At 41.9% G+C, this 26,172-nt stretch overlaps 1 protein-coding gene across 9 annotated transcripts in view; it reads left to right on the forward strand.

Annotated features, from left to right (window-relative positions):
* TNS3 (tensin 3) overlaps positions 1–26,172 on the forward strand; it is a 376,357-nt gene that overhangs the window by 172,087 nt on the left and 178,098 nt on the right. For 8 of the 9 annotated variants that reach the window (XM_074988033.1, XM_074988034.1, XM_074988039.1 and 5 more), the window contains one exon: positions 11,607–11,648. In XM_074988033.1, coding sequence (XP_074844134.1) covers positions 11,607–11,648 — 42 coding nt within the window. Of the gene's footprint in view, positions 1–11,606; positions 11,649–20,000; positions 20,064–26,172 lie in introns of those variants that run through there. The other variant, XM_074988041.1, reaches the window with a different exon arrangement.

The following is a 26,172-nucleotide window of genomic DNA, read 5'->3' on the forward strand; positions in this document are numbered from 1 at the left end:
AAGGCTTTCAAGGAAAAGCAAAGTTAAATCCATTGGTAGTCTAAATATTAACAAAGGTAAGGGACCTTTCTATTTGTTCAAATGAACAGAGGGGATAGGCAATCTTCCATTACATTCACTTTCAAGTGGATGTGCGTTCTTGGTCTTATCTTCTCTTTTGTTGTAATTTTTTGCATCTTTGATAGTAAAGTCAACTTGATCCATTGTTTTGATTGCACTCACCCATTTCCTTTAGAAGTGGAGGGTTTTTTTTTGTTTGGGTTTTTTTTTTAGGTCTTTTCTAAGCATTGTTGACAGGAAGACACAGATGGCTTTTTAAATAGGGAGTTGGAGTGTTATTCTTGAACAAGTCCTGCCTTGTAAACATTTCTGCTCGTCCCACACTTCAAATAACAAAGCCCTACTTAATCTTGTACTGAATATGAATCTAACCATACTTTGAATTTACTTTGTAAGGGGAAAAAGTGGTGGATTGTATTTTCTGCTTCTGAAATGCTGTTATTGGCAATGAATATGTCATGAGTACACATCAGTACAGTTAATTCAATATAGGAAGAAGGTACAAATATTGTACTGTTTGTATGTATGATTAGAAGGATTTAGTTAGAGTGAACTAAGACCACTTTATTCCTGGGAGCATCCAGATATGGGTTTAGCATGCTTTTACTTACGTGCATTGACCTGATACCTTTAGTCGATTTGCGTTAACTTGTCTGCGTATCTGGGTAGATAAGTCCTGAGGGTCTCTGTGCCTCCATTCTGCTATTGTAAAAATGAGGGGAGGAGGGTGTAACAGCACGTCCCTACTGCATGGATACATTAAAGATCCTGACCTCTTCACATACTGTGACGATGGTGATGGAAGCCATATAAATAGTTGACGATATAGAAATAATATGAATCAGTTTGATTGCACTAACCAAATTATGCATTCCATCTGTTCAATTCCTCTGTCTACCTCCTGCTCTTAAGGTTTTAACAACTTTTCTGTCTCCCTTGAATTCTTAGTTGCTCTGACTGAAAATATTACATCAAAACTATTTTTGATGGATGGAGTATGACCTCTTTTTGTTTTTAATCCTGACATTTTATTTGATTGTTACTTTTTTAGTGATGAACCCATCCATCCTCCAAAAAAAAAAATCGGTTAAAAAGGGGTTAAATATCTTTGGTTTTAGAGAAAAATGCAAAGCATTTATTTTGGGGTGTGGGGGTTGAATGTATGGGAGGATAAAATGAAAAAAAAAACAGGAAAAAATCTAACCACCCTTAATTTCTCAACAAAAAAATTTTGCCTTTTCTTCTGTCTGTTCTTCTTCTTAGGTTTCCTCCCTTTTCCAAAATCACCCATCACAGACGTCTGGTTTGCTCCTGGAAGTCTTCCACTAATCCTCTTTCCACACGACCTTCCTTGTTTTAGCCTTCTGTTTCAGTTATTGTGTCCAGGCTTTGGTTTCTGCAGGCGTGATCACTGCAGCTCATCCTTATGGCACACCTTCTTTTCCTAAGCCCCCTCCAAGATGGTAGTAAGGTGGCTTCATTTTAAAGACCTTTGATCGTGTGGCCGAGGGATTCATATTTGACAAAGTCTCTGTGTCTCAGGGTTGGTCTTTCTCATTTTTATCAAGTCTGGGGCTTCCTTGTGGGCAACTCCAGAATTTGGCTGTTTGCATAAGAGATGTGACTATAATAATATTAGAGACAGCACAGAGATGCAGAAGCAATGGCTGGTCAAAGTCCCTCATAAAGGCATTAGCAATGTCAGTGAGGTCTAAGAGGGGAGTCAGAGTGTGAAAGGCGGTGATGAAGATATGAAGTTGGGGTTGAGCACCGTAGATATGGTTGAAAAGGCAAGAAGGCTTGGTGCCATTGTGAGTGTTGAGAAGGAGTGAACAGAGATTCAGATTAAAACCTAATACTGCTCTTCACCCACACAAGGGCAAGGCTATAGTCCAGACATGAGAACCTCAGCATGCCGTTGTTGTCTGATCTTATCCATTTGCTAGCTGAGATGTAACCTGTGTAAAATTCTTAAAAAATATCTGAGGGGTAGCAGAGTTAGTCTGTGTCTTCAAAAACAACAAGAAGTCCTGTAGCACCTTATAGACTAACATATATTTTGGAGCATAAGCTTTCATGGGCAAAGACCTGCTTTGTCGAATCAGGTCTTTGCCCATGAAAGCTTATGCTCCAAAATATCTGTTAACCTATAAGGTGCAACAGGACTTCTTGTTATTCTTGAAAAGGACAACCCTGGTATATATTTGATGTGTCAAATCAGCCACTAATAACCTAAGAGATTTTAGTTGCCCTATCAAGGTATTGAATTGTTTAGTTCTGTAAATGTGAGTGGCCCATTGCAGAAATGGGGCAATTCTCTTTTAACTTCTGATAGTAGCCAAAACTGTTGTTCCTTTTGCATAAAACTTAAGGCCAAAATTTTCAAAAGTGAGTAGGGATATAAGAGGGTTTGCTTTTCTGGGTATCAATCTTGAGATTCATTAAAGGGGACTGATTTTCAGAGGCTCAGAATTTCTCAAGTTGTCTTTTGAAAATCATGGTTTAAATTCTCTGGGTGAAATTCTGGCCCTGTGGAAGTCAGTGGCAAAACTCTCATTGACTTTAATGAAGCCAGGATATCTTCCTTTGTCTGTCTGCGTGAAGCAGGTCTCTCTAATTTGCACCATGTTGTCAACTACTGGAAGACAGATAGGAGAATCTCATTGCTACCACTTGAAGCTAATAGTGGAAATTCGTCTCCTTTCCTCTTGTTCTTCTTTGAGCCTTACATGAGGCTCTGTTCTGCTAAGTATGTTCCCCATTTTTATCTTCAGTGCCACATTAACTCTTCAATCTCTTTTCATTGTTCTTATCACCTACTTTTTATTTACTGTCCTATCTATTCCTTTGCCTGTCTCTTTTTTGCTTCCTCTCTTGCGCTGAAGGTTTCTCTGGTTCCTCTGGTCTCCTTTTTACTCTCACATCCTGCTCTCCTTTCTTTAGTCTCTCTCCACTAAACCATCAGGATATATGGAATGGTTTGGATGTTGCCATCTAGGGCAGATATCCCAGGAAGTTACTTCCTTGTTGCTCACACCCTCTGTTGGCTTCTCTGCTCCTTCTCTGCAATGCAATACTCAGGTTGCAAGTATGAGAGAGAATAGTGAGCAAGTGTACTGGAAAGCTGGCTGCTCAGAAAGCTTAGACATAAACAACATGTTAAAAATCACCTCCTAACAGTTACCGTGGAAGCTGTGAACATCATGCTCACTAAGTGGGAGCACTGGCCAGACAAAAAGGCCTTCCCATGAACTGTCGGTTAGTCTGGCTTTTGGCCTTTTTTCACACAAAACACCAACACACACACACACACCAGCAAAAAGACATGTTCTTTATTGTGAGAGAGTTGGTTCTGATTTTTGTATGGGTATCATGCTTGTGATGGGAAGAGCAAAACATATGGGGAAATTCCCCAAATACTCGACTGTTGAATATGTCATGTAAATAAAAACCTGTAAAGATAGGATCTGAACAAAAAGTGTGTGAGCACAGGAATTGTATATTCGCTATTCATAAAAACTTTTATTTGTATATTTCTGCAGCTCAACATAAATTACCATCTTCCTATTGTTTCATTCTTAATGATCATTTTAGCTGGAGTGAACATCAACAGAGGAGTTAAGGTTGCTCTGTTCCTAATGTCCTTTTTTATTTGCTTACAAGGACATCCAACTTTCATAATTGCTGCATGTTGTACAGTGCTGAGTTATTAATGGCATGATGGATGCAAGTAGATTTCTTTGACAGATAAATCTGTGTTGGCTTGTTTCCAGAGTAAAAGAATCACAGACTAATTGTGCCCAATCATTTTTCAAGACTGTATATAATGAAACGGGCTCCATGCAAGAGTACAAAGACAAGGTAAACAAGTCCAAATAACATACAGCTGGAGATTCTGCCAAAGTTTGGCATGGCTGGCTCAAACCACTCCTAGAGGATCCAACACAGAAGTCATACAAGAGGAGTCCTTGTGAGAAGGGAGTGTGACCTGAAGGCTTTTCAACATCCTCAGCTAGTACAGGATATGGCAAGGGTAGACAATAATTTTTGATGACGGAGCACTGCAAGAATTTGGAAAGTGGCAAGGGCCATACTCTTCCATAATATTAATGGAAGAGATGTGGGGTCTAGGATGGAGTTTAGGTGCAAAAGGGAGCTTGGGTAAGAGATTGGGGTGCAGGGTCTGGGAGGAAGTTCAGCTGAAGGAGTGGGCTATGACATGGGGCAGGAGATTTGGGTGCCGGCTCCAGAAGGGATAGGATATGGGGGTGGCAAGGTTTGTGAGGGAGCTGACCTGGAAGAGGAGTGTAAGAATGGGGGCAGGCTTTGGGAAGAGATAAAGGTGCAGGAACAGGGGTGCAGAGGGTTTGGATTACATGGGGTAGAGATGCAGGAAGGAAGGGCGGAGTGTTGGGAGAAGGGAGAGGTCGGGGAACAAGAGGCAGGCTCTGGTGGTGAAACACCTACCTGGGCAGCTGCCAGCCAGCAGCCCATCAGTTTCCTTAGGCTATGTCTATGCTATGAAATAAAGTTTAATTTAATAAAGTTGACATTTTAACACTAGATTTGATAAAGTCAAAGTTGAGTGTCCACAAATGTTCAGAAAGTCAGCTTATTGTGTCTCCCTTGCCTTACTTACTTTTGGCCTCATGAGCAATGCATTGTGGGTACCTGTCCTGCAGTGCCTTTTGCCCTATGGGAAGAAAATGTGCCACAAGTGCATGTGAGTGCCTGATGTCATCATCCCAGAATGCAAAGCATCCATCCCCAACCCCAGCTGGAAAACAAACATTTGGCTAACTTCATGTCATTTTTTCTGACTGTTTTCCAAAGCCTACCCTGGCTCACACCTCTGCACAGTGCTAGCATGGATCCTCAGCTGCTTCTAACTAGTGCACACTGAATTATGGCCATTTCCCAGAGTGTCATGGAGCATTTATTTAGACAAAGGGAGGATGTAATTGATGAGATGGATGTGGAAGAAGAAGATGCATCAGTTGATGGAACTGGAGACCAGGAATTTAGAAATGCTGGCTGCCCTGGATGCGTTGCTTAAAGTGGAGCACCATTTGAGGAGATGGGAAACCAGCATACACTGGTGGGACCAAATCATTTTGAATGCCTGGGATGACCACCAGTGGGTGCAGGACTTCTTCATGTCCAAGGCCACTTTCATGGAACTTTGTGATTTGCTGTCCCCCACCCTGAAGTGCAGCAATACCAGCATGAGACCTGCTTTGACGGCTCATAAGTGAGTAGCAGTTGCCCTGTGCAAGTTTGCAGGGCTCAACAGCTACCGGTCAGTGGCAAATCAATTTGGAGTGGGTCGGCCTACAGTGGGGGCCGCAGTGATGCAGGTAGCCAGTGCAATGTGTCACCATCTCGTGCAGAAGGCTGTGACCTTTGGAAATGTCCAGCATGTACTGGATGGCTTTGCTGACATGGGATTTCCTAACTGCAGTGGGACAATAGATGGAATGCACATCCCCATCATGGCCCAGGACCAAGTGGCCTCAGAATACATAAACAGAAAGGGGTACTTCTCCATGGTGTTGCAAGTGTTAGTGAATCACAAAAGTTGTTTTACCGACATCAATCTGGGATGGTGGGATCACTCTTAGAAATTTAGGTCTCTACAGAAATATCCTGGATGTGTCTTTCTTCCCAGACCAGAAAAACAAGATTGGCAATGTGGGGATGCCCGTAGTTATACTAGGTAACCCTGGGTGACCCTGCTTACCCTTGGCTCCTTTGCCTCATGAAGCCATACACAGCCACTCTGGACCACAGTCAGGAACACTTCAGTTACAGACTGAGCAAGTGCAGAATGGCAGTGGAATGTACCTTTGGCCAGATTCAGTTGTCTTTTGACCCATTTGGACCTTTCCCAAACCAACATCCCCATCCCGCCCTTGATTGCAGTATGCTGTATTCTACATAACATTTGCAAATCAAGGCAGTGGGGGAAGAATTTCTTGCCAGCTTGGATTACAGAGGCAGATGCCACGAGCAAGGATTATGCACAGCCACACACAAGAGCATTCGCCAGTGCACATGGAAAGGGACTGGCAATCAGGGGGGCTTTGACAAATAGCTTTATGAATGAGCAGACAGCTCCATGATTCTGCTGCATTTAAGTGTTGTGATACTATTCTCCCTACCCTCAGTAATGTGTCCACCCCCACCCCATGTGAACCAATAAGGAGACTGCAGTTTTCAAAAAAAGAGAACCTCTTTATTTTGGGGGGTTAATATTTCCATGAGCAGGGTCCACAGAACCCAGCAACTGCATGGAGGGGGGAGGGTTCTGTTCTGCCAGATGCATGGTGGGCTGGCTGTGGGGTAAACCCTGTGAAATGCAGAGTGCGGAAAAAAAACTTTCTCAGTGGCTTCTCATCAAGTCAGCAACGTGGTGTGAGGGGAGAAGGCCAGGAGAGCCTTCCAGCCATGTGGTGTGGCAGGGCAGTCCTGGGAAATTCAAATGGTCAGGAAGCAGTGCGAAAAATCTAATAAACATTCCCATGCTTCTTTAGGTTGCCAAAAAAGACATAAGCCTCCTAAGAATAATGGAGAGTGAAAAAGCAAATATGCTCCTACTGTGTGAGCACAAGGCTGGAAAATTTGCCAAAATGCTGTGTGGTGCCATGACGCCAGATTACTCACTGGTTGTCTGGCGTGGCAAGGTGTGCAGCTGTGAAAGCCACAATAAATCAGGCCTCCCCAAAAACCTTGTGTGAAAAATAAAGGGTACCTGGCTGAGACCTTCATGGAGATCTCCAAAAAGGATAAGTGCTGTATCCCCAGAAATGTTAACAAGCTATTTTGAGGGGCATAGATCCACTGCGCTCGCCCTACAACCCACTTTTAGTAATTTAAATTAAAAAATACTCCACATAAGCAAATCTATACCTAAACCCAGCCCCAACTCGCTTGTAGCTTTCTGAAGAAATACTCCCCAGAACAGCTGGTCCCCGAAGGTTCAGATGTTGATGTTGAGGGGACTGGCTCGAGGTCTAGACTGAAGAACTCTGGTTTGCTGGGATCAGCTTCATTGGGCCACTGCTGATGATTGTCACCATCCTCCTGAAGAGTCCTAATTAAGATGAGAGACCGTGGTTGGGTCCCTCCCAAGAATGGTGTCCAGCTCTTCATAATACTGGCACATCTTGGGAGATGACCCAGATCCCCCATTGGCTTCTGAGACTTTATGATAGCTCTGCTGGAGCTCCTTCACTTTCACCTGACATTGTGTGCGACCTGGGAGTAACCTCTTGCAATCATGCATCACAAAATGTTTTCATAAATATCCGTATTTCACTTGAAGGCTCGAAGTCTGCCCACTACTGAGTGCTCTCCCTGAACAGCAGCAAGATCCAGAATCTCATTATGGCTCCATGTTGGAGCTCTCTTGTGACCCTGAGAACTCAGCTCAGAAGAACCCTGAGTACCCATGATGGCAAAATGCATAGATTAGATGGCTAGATATGTGATAACTATGGAAGTGATGGATGCGATGCCTAGATGCAATGGATGGCTCCTCAGGGCTACGTCTACACGTGCACGCTACATCGAAATAGCTTATTTCGATGAATAACGTCTACATGTCCTCCAGGGCTGGCAACGGCGACATTCAACTTCGACGTTGGGCAGCACCACATCGAAATAGGCGCTGCGAGGGAACGTCTACACGCCAACGTAGCACACGTTGAAATAAGGGTGCCAGGAACAGCTGCAGACAGGGTCACAGGGCAGACTCAACAGCAAGCCGCTCCCTTAAAGGGCCCCTCCCAGACACAGTTGCACTAAACAACACAATTGCAGACTCTGTGCATGCAGCATGGACCCCCAGCTGCGGCAGCAGCAGCCAGAAGCCCTGGGCTAAGGGCTGCTGCACACGATGACCATAGAGCCCCGCAGGGGCTGGAGAGAGAGCATCTCTCAACCCCTCAGCTGATGGCCACCATGGCGGACCCCACTATTTCGATGGTGCGGGACGCAGATCGTCTACACATGCCCTACTTCGACGTTAAACATCAAAGTAGGGTGCTATTCCCATCCCCTCATGGGGTTAGCGACTTCGACGTCTCGCCACCTAACGTCGATTTCAACTTCGAAATAGCGCCCAACACGTGTAGCCGTGATGGGCGCTATTTTGAAGTTGGCGCTGCTACTTCGAAGTAGCGTGCACGTGTAGACATGGCCAAGGTGTGCTATCCACGCAGGTCAGAAAGAAAATAAATTCAAATTCCTGGGCTTCCTGATACCTAATTTAAATTCTCAGGCTTCCTGTTACCTACTTCCTGCGCACCTGGAGAGCAGCAGAGATGAAAGTGGCCAGAATGGACAACTGTGGGGCATAGAGGGATACATGTGGAACACCTCTGGAGGTCAATAAAATCAATTTAAAGAAATGCCGTTTCGAACTTGGTATTATGCTGACTTGCATGGTCAATGTAAGAATTTCGAGTGTAGCGCTCCCTAAAATTCACCTTATGGTATTTGCAGTGAGGACAGTGACATAAAATTGAGCTAACTGCCTTAAAATCAACTGTGTGCTGTAGTGTAGACATAGGTTAGTCAGGGTCCCTGCCTCCCATGCCTCCGTATGTGCTCAGAATATCTGTTCAGGCCATGCGTCTGCTCTGAACTGAACGAATGTGAGGGTCGGGGAGGGAGGAGGGGTACTTCACATGCTTTTTTCCTGCAAACAGGAAGCTCCTATTGGTTGGGAAATGGAGAATGCAGCTGCAAGATTTTGCAGGGGGCCGGAGCAGCATGGGAGGTCTCTCCCTTTTCCCCTGAGGTTCATATCATTCACAGGGCCTGGCAACTGGCTTTTCTGAGCACCGAGTAGGGGCAAGTCAGTCAGGGGCTGGCTAAGGCTCCTGCGGGTAGACCGGATCTGACCAGCGGACCATATTTTGTCCTGCCCTGGTACATGGGCTGTAGGCAGACAATGTGCTTTAGGGCATGCTTATTTTATGAGAGAAGACCTTAATTTTCGTTTCATGTTTCTAAGGAAAAACTGCAAGAAAACAGAATTTTAAAACCAATGAAAAGACACCCTGGCTGTTACAGCTGCACTGCACTGCACTATCTCCTCTATAAAAGCTTCTGTCTCTGCTGTTGCTCTTTGGTTCCTATTAATATTAATCATCAATATACTGAAAGTGCTGCGGGTGGGGGGGAGCATTTAGCTGTTTATACACAGAATTGCTTCTACATGAATGTTCATTATGACTTCTCTGTTAGGGATTTAATTTTTTAATAATAATTCAGGTAATTATTTAGTAATGATTCTGGTTATCCCTTTTGTTATCAGTGTATCAAAGTGCATCTTGATAATCTTTACTGAGCTGTGAGAGTGTTTATGGCTTAGTGCAGGATGTATGCACTGTTACATTCTATGCGAACTGTTAAGGGGGTACTGCTATTAAGTGTGTTCTGCTTACTTCAGATATTAAACTTCATTTGCAGTTAAGATCAAATCTGGACTTTCAGCAGCATTATGTTTCCTCCTTCCTGATGATGGTGGAAACTCGCTCTCTAATCAGGGGAGGGGAGAAAGCTGAACTTGCAATGAAAATAATAAAATTGCACCTTCCAGATCAAACCTGCTCCTATTTGCCAACCCGTGGAGTCGTATTTGCAATTTTCTCCCATTCTGGTTTTCTTGTGATTTAGTTGTGTGGCACAAGTTCCTGGTCATGCGAATATATTGGAGCAGTTCTAATATCTCTCAGGCAGCGGTTGGTACTCCTAGCCTTGGGCAAACAATGTGTTCATGTGTTTACATTTTGCAACGTCTTTGTACTCAGCAATGATAGAGTTGCAAGCTTGTTCCAAGACCTGAAGTTGCAGGTGAAACTTACCCAGGCTTCAAGGTGGTTCAGCTGAAGGAATCAGATTTTTTCCCTTCTTATGCTATTTCTTGCATGTGCTATTTAAAATGGGGATGAATGTTTTCCCAAAATTGGGAACTGGTCTTCAGTGGATATATGGTTGAGGAATGGAACCATCCTTTTTATTTTGAGAGAGAGAGAGTTCTTTTCAGAAAATAAATGCCTAGACTGAATTCTCTTTATATAACACTGTTTCAGCCAGCGCTATGAAGGTGAGAAGAAGGCTTGTACTGTCTACTTTCATCTTCTTGTTTTCTGTTCCATTAGTCTGTACTTTAACTGGAGGGGATGAAACTGAAATTGCAGTTGGATATTGCAGGGTTTTGCTTTTCTTGTTTTAAGGTCTTACATAGAGTTGCTGAATGCCATTTAGTAGCTCCCATAATTTACCCCAGATGTGACCCTATTTCAGTGGTGGATGAAGTGATCCCTATTCTGTGGAGAGTTTGCAAATCAGGTTCCCAGTTTGTGTTGTGAGTTTGGATCCCTTGGGACAGAAGGCACTGATGTTTATAAATTATGGTTATAAAACTCTTACTATAAAAACAAATTGTCTAATTTCACCCTTCCTTTGAGCTCTTCTTTCCTGGATGCTTGAAATTGACATATTACAGATATTACCCAAAAGCCATGCTCTTCCCAGGGTGTACATCTTTTTAGAGGTTTTAAAGTTGCCTGCTGTTGTATGCATGTTGGGCTCCCTGTATACAGGCATGATTAGTTTAGAGTAAAATTCAGTAAGCTACTTGGCTCTTGTAATTCTGATGTGTGTTCAGTTAAGTGAAAAGTTTCTGCCGCCAACCTATTGTAAACTCGTATTGCAAGGTTGTTAAGCTAGTGTGTTCTCTCACCCAAGAGGCCAAATTCTGGCCTGAACGCAATATTTTACAAATGCGTTGAAGTCTGTGGGCCCAAATCTCTACTATTTTGCCCTATTTTCAGACCGCTGTAACTCTGTTGATTATTACAGTGGCATAAATCTGGAGTAATGTAGTCAGTCAAGCCCAGTGAGTCAAGGCAGAATTTTATCCATATTGGTTAGTAGGCTAGCTTACATTTTTATATAAAAAGAATAAAAAAGGTGATAATTGAATTTATTTCTAAACCAAGTTTCTTCAAAAAAAAATCAGTACCAGCAAGTACCAGCCCTCCAAAAAACACCCTCTAAACCAAAATAGACAGAAATCTGTACATTTTCAAAGCTGCGTGTAGGTTTTATTACCACAACGAAAGGTGACACCAAACTTTTATAGCAAAGGGTAAAAGGGCAAAATGGGAGATGCAGAGAAATCATGCGCACGACAATTCATTCCTTTACATTGTTTTTCTGTCTCCAATGTGTTAGTTCCCCAGTGTGTTAGTCCTCTAATCTTGTATGGTACAAGTAACCATATACCAGAACTTTGGAGTAGCAGTCCCTGTAGTTAGTAGAACTCAGGAGCTCATACAACATAAGATTAATTTGCATCTGTGTGTCTGTCTCAGCACCACTTTATGTTGATAACACTACAGATAATTTCTGTGCCTTAATGATTTGTTTTGTTTAGTGGGAAAAACATGCGGGAAGCTTTTTATATCTGTATTTTAAAAAAATTATTGGAAAATATTACATTGATTTTAATCATTTATGTTTACTTTCCACAGCCTGATAACTCTGAGACTTTTATGAGTCATGTAACCGGAACTGTAAGTAATTAATTTTGGTTAGTCTTTTTTATTTGTTTAACATGACATATATTTCTGTGTGTGGTGGCACATTTTTCTTACATCTTCACAGAACTCTTAATGCTAGTCATTTTTCAGAGGATAGGCAATTAGCATGTTTAAGGGGATAAGATTTGCATTAAGATAACTGGACGTAATGACAGAGGTTTTTTTTGCAGTTTTTCCAGGAACTTTTGGTATGGATTTGAGCCTTTCTTGCCTTCTATCACACAAAGCTTTCAAGGGAGGAGGAGGAAAAAAGCAATGGCAAAAACCACACACGGTCACATTTTTACTCGGAAAGGGAAATCAAAGATCCCATGGTTCTTTTTCAGGAGTAAGAATGTTTGTTATTCGTTGAGTTCTTCTCAATGCACAATTCGTATGTTTTTATCTTCCTATGTCTGTGGCTAGCAAAGTACCTTGAAATGAGTGTTTTATACATGAAAGACACCATTAGAACAAGTATCACATAAGGTGTGTGCTTATTCATGATGATGTGTGTCTGTTTTGTACTGATTCGCTCACAGTCAGCTTTGGTTCAAATGGTACTAAGTGGAGTCAGAAGAGGGAGATGCTGCTCTTTTGTAAATGCTGTGGCAAGATACGTGCACTGCATAATGTGTCAACACTGGAAAATCCTGTAAGAGCACCCTCCTCCCCCATTTATCCTTTAGCAACAGTCCAGGTTCAGATTTAATAAGTAAACTCAGAGTACTGAGAAAAAACTTACCTAACAAAGTTGTATAAGAATTGGAAGCCATTTTAGCTCCTTTTTGCTTTGCCTCTCAAAGGGAGAATGACATATACTAGCATCTTTAAAGGGTTCTACTTCACGTTGTCTGAAAACATTGCTAAGAAATCTGGATGTAATAGTTACTGAAATACTAGAAAGCCGCTAAATAATCTAGTGACGAGACATTGAATGAATTAAAATATTTAATGTTCCTTCCCAACTCCCCCCACCATTCTTAGTTCTTACATAAAATGAAGGAAAAAATATTACTCTCCTCAAATTTATATACTTGAGTGAACAGTTTTACATCTTTGCCCTAATCGAACTAATGAGAGATGAAATATCACAATAAAGTGTGTAAAAACAATTACCGATTATTTTCTATCGTTAGCACTAGCTGTTAGCCTCTTTCTATGACATCTGAAAACTTCAGAGGGTTTTTGTGTTTGCACTGGTTGCTTATTAGACAAGCCAAGGTCAACCCGCCTCCCCGTAGCTCATGCACAGCCGACTATTTCTGAGCATAATTAAAGTGGCAGGTCTCACTATTTGAACTGGATCTTTTTATATGTACCTTGACATATAGAGTAGTATCTTGGATCAATAAAATGCCCATTAGTGCACAGCTTGAGAAATGTCCCCGTTACCTTCCATGAGACTACACCTACTAGCCAGTGTCTAAGAGATGAAAGGAGCGGCTGACCACTACACAGTTACTGGTTGTAGCACCATTGCATAAACTCTGTAGAAGTCACAAACGCAGAGAATATGCTCTATATACCACTGATGCACTCTTGCTGTATTGGGGTTTCGTTAACAGTCTCATCCTTAAACTACACCAGTTTTGAATTAATGCAGCAGAGTTTTATCCTGTCATGTCTCTTATGATGAATTAGGTTCTATGTACACAGTGATTATTCAGGAAGCTGTCTGTAACAAGACAATAACAAGAACTTTGCCACAGCTGAAACATGAAGCAGCACTGTTTAATTCATGCCCCACCCCTACTCCCGGAAAGTGTTTGATTTCCAGTAGATGTCTGGTTCGATACGGCATAGTGTCATACTTAACATGATCCCATTTAAATCTAGTAGCAACATTTTGAACTCAGATTCACTCGGTGACTCTGCTGTCTAGGCTAGTGCAGGACTCCCATGGACATCAGTGCAGATCTGAGGGCAGATTTATATACTAGCAAAAGTTTTGTCTTTTTGAGCCAGATGGCAGAAGAAGGCCAGTTTCTACTTGTGCAGTGCAAAGTGTAGAACAGAGGTTATTAATGTCTCTCAGAAACAAATTTCATCAATGCAGTCTGGACTAACTCCTAAGGGAGTGAGTCCCGTCCAGTCCGATAAGTGTGAGGGAGTAAACCAGGGAAGGTTAAGAAGTCCTTGTGTTTGAAAACTACATGACAGGGTCATGTTGTTGAATTCTTCCAGGATTCGTAAAAACAATGCTAAACACGAAAACCCACTGCTTGTACTATAACGGACATTGGTCTGCCTAGCAAGCAACTGGAATTTGCATGTGTAATATGACCGACATTACTAGATGGGCGATTTTTTCACTTCCTGACTTCTAATTTTTATTCCTCATGTGAACAAAATCTTCAAAGGGGCCTCAACCTGGCCTCTGTAGTCTCACCTGTAACCTGCGAGTTGGACACAAAAATACTGCTGTTTATATTCACAGTTGCCTATAGTTGACTGCAGGGATACAAATCAAAGCCTTTCAGAAATCTGTGGCCCATAATGCAGCATTAAATTAGTGGCTTTAATTTAATTTCTTATATAAAAAAGAAGAAAAGGAAATATAACTGTGGCACTGTGGAAATGTAAATTTTTATTTTGCGGATTTTTTGTGCTGTGGATACATGAAATATGAAAATATCTGGCTTTGGTATGAAATGACAAGGCATGTGTGGGTCCAAAAAAGTATTGGAGAACTGGTAGCAAGTAGAGAGAGAATACAGAATTTGATGACATTGTCATATTCTCTCTTTGACTGTGCCCACAGTAGCTGTTTTGTCAACAAAACCCAGGGAGCATCCAGATTCCCAAGGCATTCTGTCGACAGTAGAGCGACAGTAAAGTTGGCACCTTTGTCAACAGTCTTATCCTGCTCCCCCTGAGGCGTAAGACCTCTGTCAAGAGAGATCAATCAACAGAAAACTGGTCTGGATGTTCCAGGGGGCCTTCTGTCAGCAGACAGGGCTTTCAGGACACTGGGCAGCCCTATCTGCTGTTCTTCTGGTTGGCTCTTTTGTCAAGAGAGTGGCTGGGTAGTCTGGCCGTTCTCTGGCGACAGAGAGGATTGCCCTTGCGATCTGCTTGACAATTTGGCTGTGATCTGTCAATGAAAGTTTTGTCGGAAGACACATTCTGACAAAAACTTCTATTGACAAATCCCTGTAATCCAGATACAGCCTTTAAATAAGGAGATCAGGAGCAAAACTCTTCATTAGGGGCTGTAGCTAGATTTTCAGAAGAGCTTGGTTTACGCTTCTAAACGATAAAAGGCATTTAGAAAAACTCTTAAGCGCACCGAAGCTCCCATTTAAAGTCAATACAGGTTGCTGGGTGACAAGCAAGTCTAAATGTGAGCTGAGCACTTTGAAAACCTGGCTTCCCATCACTTGCAGTGACTTTTTAAACTTCCCCTTGCTATTTCTGCTGTTGATTAGTGTCTGAGCAGCTGCCAGACCTTGCAGTAGCAGGAAACACATCAGTGTAGTTCTGTCTTGTTGAAGCAATTTACCTCACATCAGTGCCTATTACAGTTAACACCTAAGACCAGCCAGCCATCTAGATAAAGTAATTGTCTGAATGTTGTGATGCTTGTTTTTATTTAAAAATAGAGATAGCATCTTGTTTTGTAGGCAAGATGTATTGGGGTGAAACTTGATTTTTTTTAACTTGCTGGTGATTTAATATGCATTAAAATATCCTATATTTTGCTGCTATGCTTTCAAGGTACTTTCACTAGTTGTGGGAGCAATATCAAAATCTGTTTTGTCTATTTGTTAAATATGGCGACGTAATGATTCTAAAGAACATAACATACCTGTCTTTCAGATGTGGTGATAGGAAATCCATAAAAGAAATTTTCATTTTGCATGTGAGAAATTCAGCTTTGAAGAACCAAATATGGAATAACCCCTAAAGTCTCAGTCTGTTCTTATGCACAGCAGATTTAGACTGGCAAAACCGAGTTGCATCTGAACCCTAGGCTACTGATTTAGGGCCAGAATACCTTGCAAAACTCATAATTTTATTGTGAGTTTTCTGCTCTGGGGCTCAGGGGAACATGCATTGTATTCTAAAATTCATGGCTGTAAAATCATGAAATAAAAATCACCAGTGGTTCATCCTCCTTATTTAAACATGAACTTTGGATGTTTTTGCTTTTGGTTGTCGTAGCTAGCAAAGCCTCCCACAGCAGCTAAATCAAAAGCTTGCTTCCTACCTTTTGTTGTTGTTAACTCCTAGAAGGAAGTACTTTATCTATACTCTGTATAGATAGGAGACCTAAATATCCAGGAAACACTTACTTTACAGTAAACGAGATAACAAGACTTTTGTTTTACAGTTATGCACAGAACTAAAATAAAAACATACAGCCAAACTAATAACTTGCTACTTACAGAAGAAATCGCTATGTATTCATGTTCTCCAGGAAGCCAGCTCCCAAAGAGAAGTTCAGTGTTTTGTTAAATTATTACAGGAATAGTTACAAACTTGACTGCGTTACGCCTTGGCTACACTAGCCCCTGCCTTTTGAAAGGGGTATGATAATGAGCTACTTCGGCAGATGCTAATGAGGCTCTTTCATGAATATGCAGCACCTCATTAGCATAATGGCAGCGGTACACATTTTGAAAGTGCAGCACTTGGCCACCACTACGGTCACATTCCTGAGGCTGACGTCCAGCCTTGCGAGGAGGTAGTGGAAGTGCCCCTTGAGCTGTCCGAAGGCCTGCTCCACTGTGCCCCTGGCCTGGTTCAGGCACTCATTGAAGTGCTCCCAGGTGGGATCGGTCTGTCCCATGTAGGGACGCATGAGCCATGGGTGGAGGGGGTAAGCAGCAGTGGCCACTATGCACGGGGGCATGGTGGTGTCCCTGATGGGGAGGTCATGCGGGGACAGATAGGTCCCCTTTTTCATTCTGCAGCCCATACAGGAGTTCCAGAAGGTCCAGGCATCTTGGGCCTGCCTGCACCACCCCACAAAGATGTCCAGGAAGCATCCCTGGGCATTCACAAGGGCCTGGAAGACTACCGAGTGGTACCCCTTTCTATTAACATATCGCCTTATGCTGCAGTCTGGGGCCCAAATAGGGATATGGGTCCCATCCAGGGCCCTGAATCGGTTGGGGAAGCCCAGGCTAGTGAAGCTATTCATGGCGGCATTGAGGTCTGTGAGGTGGACGACCCTGTGCAGGAGGATGGCATTGATCGCTTGGATGACCTGCACAGGACTGAGGGTGTGCACACTGTGAATGCTCATGGGGGTGCCTCTGTCTCCTCTCTGGGCCCCTCCCCTCGCTCCTCCCTTGTCCCCTCCCCTGGCCAATCCTCCATCTCTGATGGTCGCCCTTTCCTGGAAGTCCCGTGTCCCACTCTGCCGGGGTGGATGTGTGACCCCAACTTCACTTACCTGGAGGAGGATGGCCCCGACGGTGGCCTTGCCCACCCTGAACTGGTGGCCAACCAAGCTTCCAGATTGTGATCGCCACACATTTCTCCAGGGGGAGAGCGGGCCTCATCCATGTGTCCTGATACAGAAAAACAGGGGCCAGCCAGTGGCACAGCAGGAGAAAGGTCTCCTTCCTCATGCAGAGGTTCAGGAGCCACCGCTCATCGTCCCACTCCCGCATGACCACCCAGTCCCACCACTTGGCACTGGTGGGGTGTTTCCACACATGCTGGATGGCGTAAGGGATGAAGCGTGGACGGTGCCCCATGGCCAGGGTCTGCAGGATGAGGCGGGGGTTGGCCTCTAGAGGAGGTGGAGGGCTGCAGTGATTATTGTGGCCAGCAGCCTGATCACATTGCAGCTGGCATCCTCGTCGGGGAGCTGGATGGGATCTATGGATGCCCATGGGATCTTGAGGTATCTCCGGGCACGGCGTCTGCACTGCTGTCTCTGCCCCAGTGGCTCCCAGCATGTGCAGGACAGTGCTGTATGGGAGTGGCTGGCTGCAGGGCCCGGAAGGGCTCGTCCACCATGTGACCCCATCTGTGGTGTCTCCTGGCTTGTTCTTTAGAATGGGTTCCCGTGGCTGTGTGGACGCTCCCTTTTGAAAGAGCACCACTTCCTTTCAAAAGACCGGATCAGTGGATTTGGTTGCTTCTGCACTCTTTCAAAGCCCGGTCTTTCAAAAGATGCCTTCTGGAAGCTTGCCTTTTGAAAGCAGCCCCACTGTGTATCTAATAAGCAGAAAATGCTCCTTTTATTCATTAGGGATAGTTCTGAAACTAGAAAGCCCAAAAGATTATGGAAAGTTTAGTCCTGGCATAAGAGATTTGAACATTTGTTGCGCTGTATCTTCTAAAAACTGCTATCACCATAGAAGATACCTTAATAGAACAAGCTGGTTGTTATTGTAACTCATTTTTCTGTCTTACTCAGTAGCCTCCAAGGATGGGTACAACAGCAGCACTATATCATAGACAGGGGTAGAGAATTTCTTACTGACCTTTGCTGTTGATCAATGTGTGCTTGGAAATACCAAGCAGGTAGCTGAGCAGAATGGTGGTATAATGGTATGAAATGAGACATGTTTTACGCAAATATAAGTCCTGATTGTTACTAGCCCAAAGCAGCTGTACAAGGACATATGGAAGCATAAGGACACCACTTAGGCTCTTTTATGGTCTAGCCATACCATAGGTTGTCACGTCAAGGGGAAGCAGGCTCAACAGAGCCACTGTTTCTCAACACAGGCAGATGTGCCAAGGCAGGGAATGAACTGAGTATGGACTACAATTCTCCAACATGCTGGCTATCGTAGCTGTGCAAGCATACCATAGGACATACAGTGTATTGAATATGAGCCCAGCAATATTCTAGAAAACTACTGGGAGACACACTGCGACTTAGCGAAATGCTCTGCTTTCTGGGCTGCTTCTGGGACAGCATTGCTATGTGTTGCCTTTTACTCAGGCAAATCATAAAGGCTGTGTCTACACTGACAAAAAACTTCAAAACGACCATGCAAATGGCATTTTGAAGATTACTAATGAGGTGCTGAAATGCATATTCAATGCCTCATTAGCATGCCGCCAGCCACGGCTCTTCGAAATTGCCGCGTTTTGCTCCCACGTGGGTTGTCCAGACAGAGGTCCTTTTTGAACAGACCCTGCCAACTTTGAAGTCCCCTTATTCCTATTTCAAAGTTGCTGGGGTCCTTTCAAAAAGGACCTCTGTCTGGACGAGCTGCGTGGGAGCAAAACACGGCAATTTCGAAGAGCTGTGGCTGGCAGCATGCTAATGAGGCACTGAATATGCATTTCAGTGCCTCATTAGTAATCTTCAAAATGGCCATTTGCATGGCCCTTTTGGAGTTTTTTGTTGGTGTAGATGTAGCCATGGTGATAGTCTAATCCACCCTCTCTGCCTGTTTAATAATAATGAAAGGAACTACGCATCTCATACAGCTGGAAGGGACCTCAGGAGGTCCTTGAGTCCAGTCCCCTGCGCTCTTGGCAGGACCAACCACCTTCCCTTTTTTTTTTTTTTAAATTTATTTGCCACAGATCCCTAAATAGCCCCCTCAAGGAGTGAGCTCACAACCCTGGGTTTAGTAGCCAATGCTTAGGCCACTGAGCTATCCCTCCTCCTTCTTCTCTGCTTTTTTTTCTCCTATCAATTTGTAAACTGCTGGGCCATGCTCTCCTGTATTGCTGAATTAGGTCTATAGCCAAATTCTTTTCCTGGATAAAGAGGAATCTTCACAACAGTGTAAGCCAGGAGTAATGCCAGTAAATGTAAAACCATAGCATAGAACCATGTGCCTATTCTGAATATACAGAGGTAGATTTCATAAATCCAGTAGCACCTGTAGATTCCCACATTGGTGGCACATAGCCACAATGGTATGTAAAATGGACTTCCATCTTGAATGGTCACTTGCACGTCTTCTTCCTCTGGCAAAAGTCAGCATGAGAGGATTTGGGCTTCTTAAATACAGTTTGAACCTCTCTAATCCGGCACTCTGGCAACCTGACGGGTGGTAGAAGAGAGAAATTGCTGGATTATGTGAGGTCAATGTTGTCTAGCAGCATTACCAACACTCACACTGTTTGCTGGACTCTTAGAAAACATTTTGTGGTAAATTAGAGACAAATAACAGCACAGAACACTGAGAGCTAGACCTGGTGGCTGAAAACAATTTTTATGGGACCATAAGAAACTTGGGCACACCCATGATAAGTGGTTATCTAGCTAACTGAAATCGTGCTGCATTATGGATGTTGCCGGGTGAGAGAGTTAGGGATTAGAGAGGTTCAGCCTGTATTTCAAAATTGCATCTTCCATACTCACATGTGGTTGACCTGCTACTCTGTTTCCTTCAACCTCAGCTAGGTGAAGCTTCTGTTATCAGCTGCCATCTTCTATAGGTTGGAGATGACTCCACTGCTGCAGTCATCTGAACTAGAGTAAGATTGCTGCTTTTTCGACTTGTAATAGTATATCGTTTGTGACAAAATCAAACCAATGAATATTAATAACATGTTCCAACTTTTGACATTGAAAACTATTTCAGACATCAAAAGAAAGGGATAGATCCAAAAGGCCAAATGCTTCTTGGTTTCAGTATTTTCCATTTCAAATATGCAAGAAATAATTTATTTGTGTTAATTTTTTCCTAATCTTCCCAAAATTATTTCTGTAAATATGTACTATATATTAAAAGAAATTCCCAAGGATGTGAAGAGGTGACATCAGTGCCCTCCATCTTTTCTAGGGAGAAAAGAAATAGTCAAAATTAATATCTACTGAGGAATGATTTATGTCATTAGCCTATTGCCTTTCAAAGTCTCTCCTTTGTTTCTTGCGAGAATAAATGACAATTTTATGGGATTTTAAACAACAAATAAAACAAAAAAAAAACAGTCTCACTTGTCCCATAACACCCGTAAGAATCCTGGACAACTGGAGATTATTAAGAGGGTTTGCCAGATTTGTTTTATATTAGGTAGCATTCCAAATGTGTCATAATTTAAGGTGGCTTTGTATACACACCAGCCTGATTTGAAATAGAAAGAAGCTTATCTATGCCATTTAGTTCCCTCTCTTCTGTTATATACCTTAAGAGGCTATGCTCAGCCATAATGAAAAATTCCATCTTTGTACCTACATTTAGATGATTGTAGTATCCTATCTTATTAATTTTGTTCTACCTGTGCATCAGGATAAAGAAAAATTCCATACTTATGACATTTTTGGTAAGATAGAGAATTCAAGATAAAGAATTCAAAATATGAGATGAGATGATACACATGCCTTCTTTGATTACACATGCAACCAATATCAGCTACTGCTATCTCACAGTTCATTTTTTCAGCCACGTTGCTCAAGAATTCATTCAAGGTTAAAGACTAATTGGTCTGTTTCAACCTCTCACCTCTGGAAAAATGTTACGAAATATGGAAACAGGAGTCACCCTGTAGGAATTACTTATAGGTGGTTTTATGCTTTGCGTTATCCTCCCAGTTACAATCTCAAAGAAAAATGAGAAAGAGAATTTAGTCTCACTATCAAAACAATTTGGGAGGATATCTGACTTAATTTGAAAGACACATGAAGTTCTTTATCCTTGCAGTTTTTCCAAATTAAGATAATAAACAGGTGTTACTGCATTCCAGAATATTTGTTTATGGCAAGACTGGCAATAAACAGTGAATGCTGGAAATGCAAATACTCCCTCCCAATCTTTCACACAGCTTATCAGAAAACTTGTGTATTCTGGAACACCATGCTCAGTATTCTCTCAAAAATGTTGTTTTGTTGTTTTTCCTTCTCCAGCCGTGTGTATGATGGGAGAGCTGGATGAGTTGGTATTACCATTAAGGAATGAATTGATGTAACTTGTTTTAATGCCCAAAAGTTATTTTGAGAAAGTGGAAATCTGCAATTCCTCCCTCAGACACAGACTGGATTATTGAGCTACAATTACTTTGTCTAATAGAAATATTTGCAGTTTAATGTGTATGAGTGCCCAATACTCTTTGTAAGAGATATTTTCACTTAATCTGTTTAGTCACTTCAGCAGTTGACATCCTGTATGACCTCTATGGTCTATTCAGCTTTGGTTGTCTGTTCTTAGTTTGCTTCTCCCAGGGTGCGGCTACACGCGTTAACGTCAAAGTTAGGCACTACATTGTAGTAGCCAGCAGAGAGTCTACACACATTTTTCTCTTATTTCAAAGTTAACTTTGAAGTAGGGATCTTAGCTTCCAACTCCTTACTGCATTCCCGGGAATGGAGTAGTGCCCTACTTCGAAGTTTATCTTCAAAGTAGGCTGGGTGCAGACACAACTTCGAAGTTCTTACTATGAAGTTATTTTTGTAGTGTAGACACAGCCCCAGTGTTTATTACATATACTGAAAACTGATTTTTTTAGTGTATTGCCATCTTGTGCATGTATTTGTATATATTTTGTTTAATTGTGCTTATAATTTAAATAAAAATAAGAAGAAAATTGAAAAGAATTAAATCTTTTTGTAAATTCAAGTACGTAGTACAATTGACTGTTCAGTCTGGATTAGGTCAGAGGGCATAGTACAGCAGTGTTTGCTTTGCAGAACGTCAGTTGTCAAGAAGTCCATTTAGGAAGGCATCCTTATGTATTTGGTATCACTTTACATGCTGCATAGTCCTACAAAACTTGACAAATCTGTGTATTTCATCAGTGTTTGAGGACAATAGCATTTTTTTTTCAAAATGTAACCACTACCTGCCATGCAATTTGATAAATACCTTGCCCTTCTGTTATTCTGAAATTCAGTATTTCTTGAGGTTCTGTATTACGGTGATTAATTTGTCACATCTCAAGAAATAAGGTAGCCACAAAAGTTTGTCTCCAAGTTGTGGATCAGTGCATGCGGTGTGTCATAATCTATTTAGCATATGAAACTGTAGGCACAATAGAAACACGAGTATGAAAAACTATGTTGCTTGGCTCAGAAATGGTGGCCCTAGGGAATAATACTGGGGAGAAAAAAGATCATTTGAAGGCACATAGGGGAATGAAGCTATTTCCCTGGCTCCTTGCCATCTGCAAACAAATCATTAACTATAAATAATCAACATGTAACGTACAGGGTGACCTTGACATTGTAAACTGGTAAGAGTAATTTATCACATGCTATCCACCATATTTAAATGATGGAAAGCTTCACATGATGAATTAAAAGCTCTTTTTTGGAGTCTCTCCCCAGCAATTCATAGGCATGTGGGGACTTTTCACAATTTCCTATGTTTATGTATCCCCAATGACAGCTTATATAGTGTCAGAGTTCCTTATATTGTGCAATAAACATGATGCCCAGTCCAGATTTTAGGACTTTAAAAGCTTTGACTTTAAACAGAGAGCCAGTCAGATAAAAATGAAAACTACATTATGGGTAGTTGGGGAGAAGTTACAAACAGCCCTGAAAATGTACATATTAGGTGGTTCCAGCTGTTAAGCTATAGAAAGTGGCACCAACCACCAATACAGTGCATGCAGCAGAAAGGAATACACTGTTTTTCAGCTTGATAGATGACTTGAGTTAAACCCTTGTGTTCTGAGTGGTGCATAGATCATCTACAAGTCTCCTCTACTTCACTCTGTCTTGGGACAAAACTTCTAACTGATTGCAGAAGTACCTCTGTTGTTGTCCTTCAGTCTCAGTAGATCATCTCCACATTTTCTGAGGTCTTCCTCTTTTGCCTTTTCCTTGCGAGTTCCATGTGAGAGCTTGATGGACTATGCTGGGTGATGGTTTCCTGAGAGTGTGGTCTAGACATCCCCACTTTCTTCTCTTGATTTGAATGTCGAGCGGTTCTTGTCCTGCTCTGTTCCAAAGCTCTTTTATGGCAAAGTCTTGCCATCTGAACAGGCTTGTCACACATACAATTAAGTACAGATGTCCCTAAAGGGTTTTTTTTTGTTGTTGCTCTATTGTGTGAACTGTGTTACTGTCCAGTTTATATGCCATAAATATATGGAATAAAGTTTTACATATATATAAAAGTTTCTTCTTCACAAAGGAGACCCAGAAAAAGAAATGAAACCGTAACTCACTGGCCATTCGTATTTAAGGAAGGCTCGAATTTAAATGTATGAAAGTTGGCAGGAGGCCTTAGTAACATGCACAGTCTACCTGCTGGCTGGCCAGTGAACCATGCAACTGAGAGACAGGCACATTCAGCTAATACCTCATCTTCCTGAAAGATGAATAGTGGACAAGGATTCTGTGACTATGATTATGTATAGTATACTTACGGCAGCACCCACTGTATCCTAGACACTTTCAAAATACTCGTTAATTGAATATTACATTAAAAGGTTGATTCTGAAAGGAATTGAGTGTGGCTTGCCATGTGCTGAGCTGCCTCAGATCCCACCACTGATGAGAATGTAAAGTGTGAATGTTTGGTCCATCACAGGTGACATTCAGCATCTCAGAGAATATGGTTTAAATCTCTTCAAAGCAGCTTATCACTGAAAATTTTGGAAAATACATGTGCCAGTGTTACCCATTTGGGGGGTGTTGGAGTCTTCCTGCTTTTGTGAAATGATTATTTGAATTAAGGAGTGGTCTTTCAAAGCTTATCTTTTACTTACAATATAGCCACAAACCCATCCTGGTATTAATCTACGCATAAATCCTTGGCATACATAAATTATATTGGCTCAGTAGGTCTGAGTTTCCAGTCTCTATCTTGACTCACTGCTTTCTAATGCTTTCTTCCACACCAGGAATCAGCAACCTTTCTGAGGTGGAGTGCTTTTGACCTCTATGTATGGCCCAGGTGCTCATGGTCTTTTTTAAAGTCACTAATGGTCCTACTTAACAACAGCTTCATTAATAAGTAAAGCCCATCAGTGACATGCCTGTTAATTTGCTTTATAATTCTTATGAATAATGCTGTAAAAACACACAATTACAGTTAGGGGGGTTCAGAACAATGACGTCAAATTAATTTAGTTTTGTTAGTGGAAATGTGTATTTATTTTGGTGGGAAATAGTGAAGAAAGGGGTCTTTCAGTGTGCTGTTCGGGCTGTCTTTGACCATGAATGCCTTTAGACAAAAACACAAATATTCTACTTCTTTGTAAACCACTTATTCTGTAATGGTTTTTTTTTGTTGTTGATGTTTTAATTAATTTGCCTTTGAACACAAACCTCCCAGTCCCTGTGCTCTGGTGGGGGCTCCAGCCCCAGCCCTGTGCTGTGGTGGGGGCTCCAGCTCTGGCCCCATGCTACCACCCGCTCCTATGCTGCACAGGGGAAGGGGGACAGGGCTGGAGCCCCAACCACATGCCATTTTAAATCAGCTCATGTGCCTAGAGTGGTTCACGTGCCAGGGGTTGCCAATCCCTATTCTATAATACACCTGTAAATTTAAGGCAGGAAATCAGGGAGAGACTGTGTTTTTTAATGATTTACATGTGGTTCATATACTTTATCCAAGCTCATCTGCATATGAGGCCAGGAAAAAGTCTGAATTGTTCATATTTTCTTGTTTTATAATTATTGCATGTTGAGAGATCATTTTTAATTTAGAAATAAAATTTGACATGTGTAGTCGATATAACTGTTATATTATTACCAATGAAAGGGCCCTCTCTAAAGGTGTGGATTTTCCTGCAAAGCAAAGACTTCATGAAATTTTAAATGAATGTATACATCTTACACATATTTAACAATTGAAAGAAAGTTATTCATAACATATTCCTCTTGCTCACATCATCCCTCCAGGAAACAGTTTATGCTAAGGAAATAGCTTTACAGTCAATGGGCCCATACCAAAAGTCTGGATCTAGCACATCAGAAATCCAAATCCAAATTCAGTGCCTTTGAATTGTTGCAGAAGAATTAGGGGAGTTTAAACACTATCAGATAGTTGGAATGTCTAAGGAAAACAAGCCTTTATTTTCAGCAGCGTAGCAAATTGTGTGAAGTAATAAAGGTTTGTGCAAGGGCTTTGACATGCCTGGGTAATGTTTGGTACGTAGTACATTTCCATTACGTTTGAAATTATAGTCAAAACAGGCTTCAAATCATGATGCTATTACATGACATATTTTGGCAATAGACTAGAAATAAGGGGATAACATTGTTTGATCCAGTTAATATTGTCATTGTGTTGCCCAGGCAGGTCTCTGAAGATAGATGCAGGAACACTATGCAGTTCTTGTGGTTAAATTCACCTTTCTCTTTGACTTTTATTGAACACCACATTGCGTTGTGGCAATAAGAGCATCCAAAACAAGAATAAATTCATTTTGCTTCCATATGAGGTAGATGTATTGGGAGGCCTCTTGTAAATAATTGCTGGGAAAGTAGAAGGAGCACAATGATACTGTACCATTTTGAGGAGTCTGATAATAGTTTTAGGTATCATTCCGGTTGAAGTTATACTAGCTGTACTTCGTCATCTGTGCTGGGATTTTTAAAGTATCCTAAAATGAACACTAATGAATTTGAATGGGATTTCCATTGTGCAAGTGGGATTTATTTATTCCATAATAATGTTCTTACTTTTTTCTTAGT

Source organism: Carettochelys insculpta, chromosome 2, assembly GCF_033958435.1.
Source record: "Carettochelys insculpta isolate YL-2023 chromosome 2, ASM3395843v1, whole genome shotgun sequence".
NCBI lineage: Eukaryota > Metazoa > Chordata > Testudines > Carettochelyidae > Carettochelys > Carettochelys insculpta.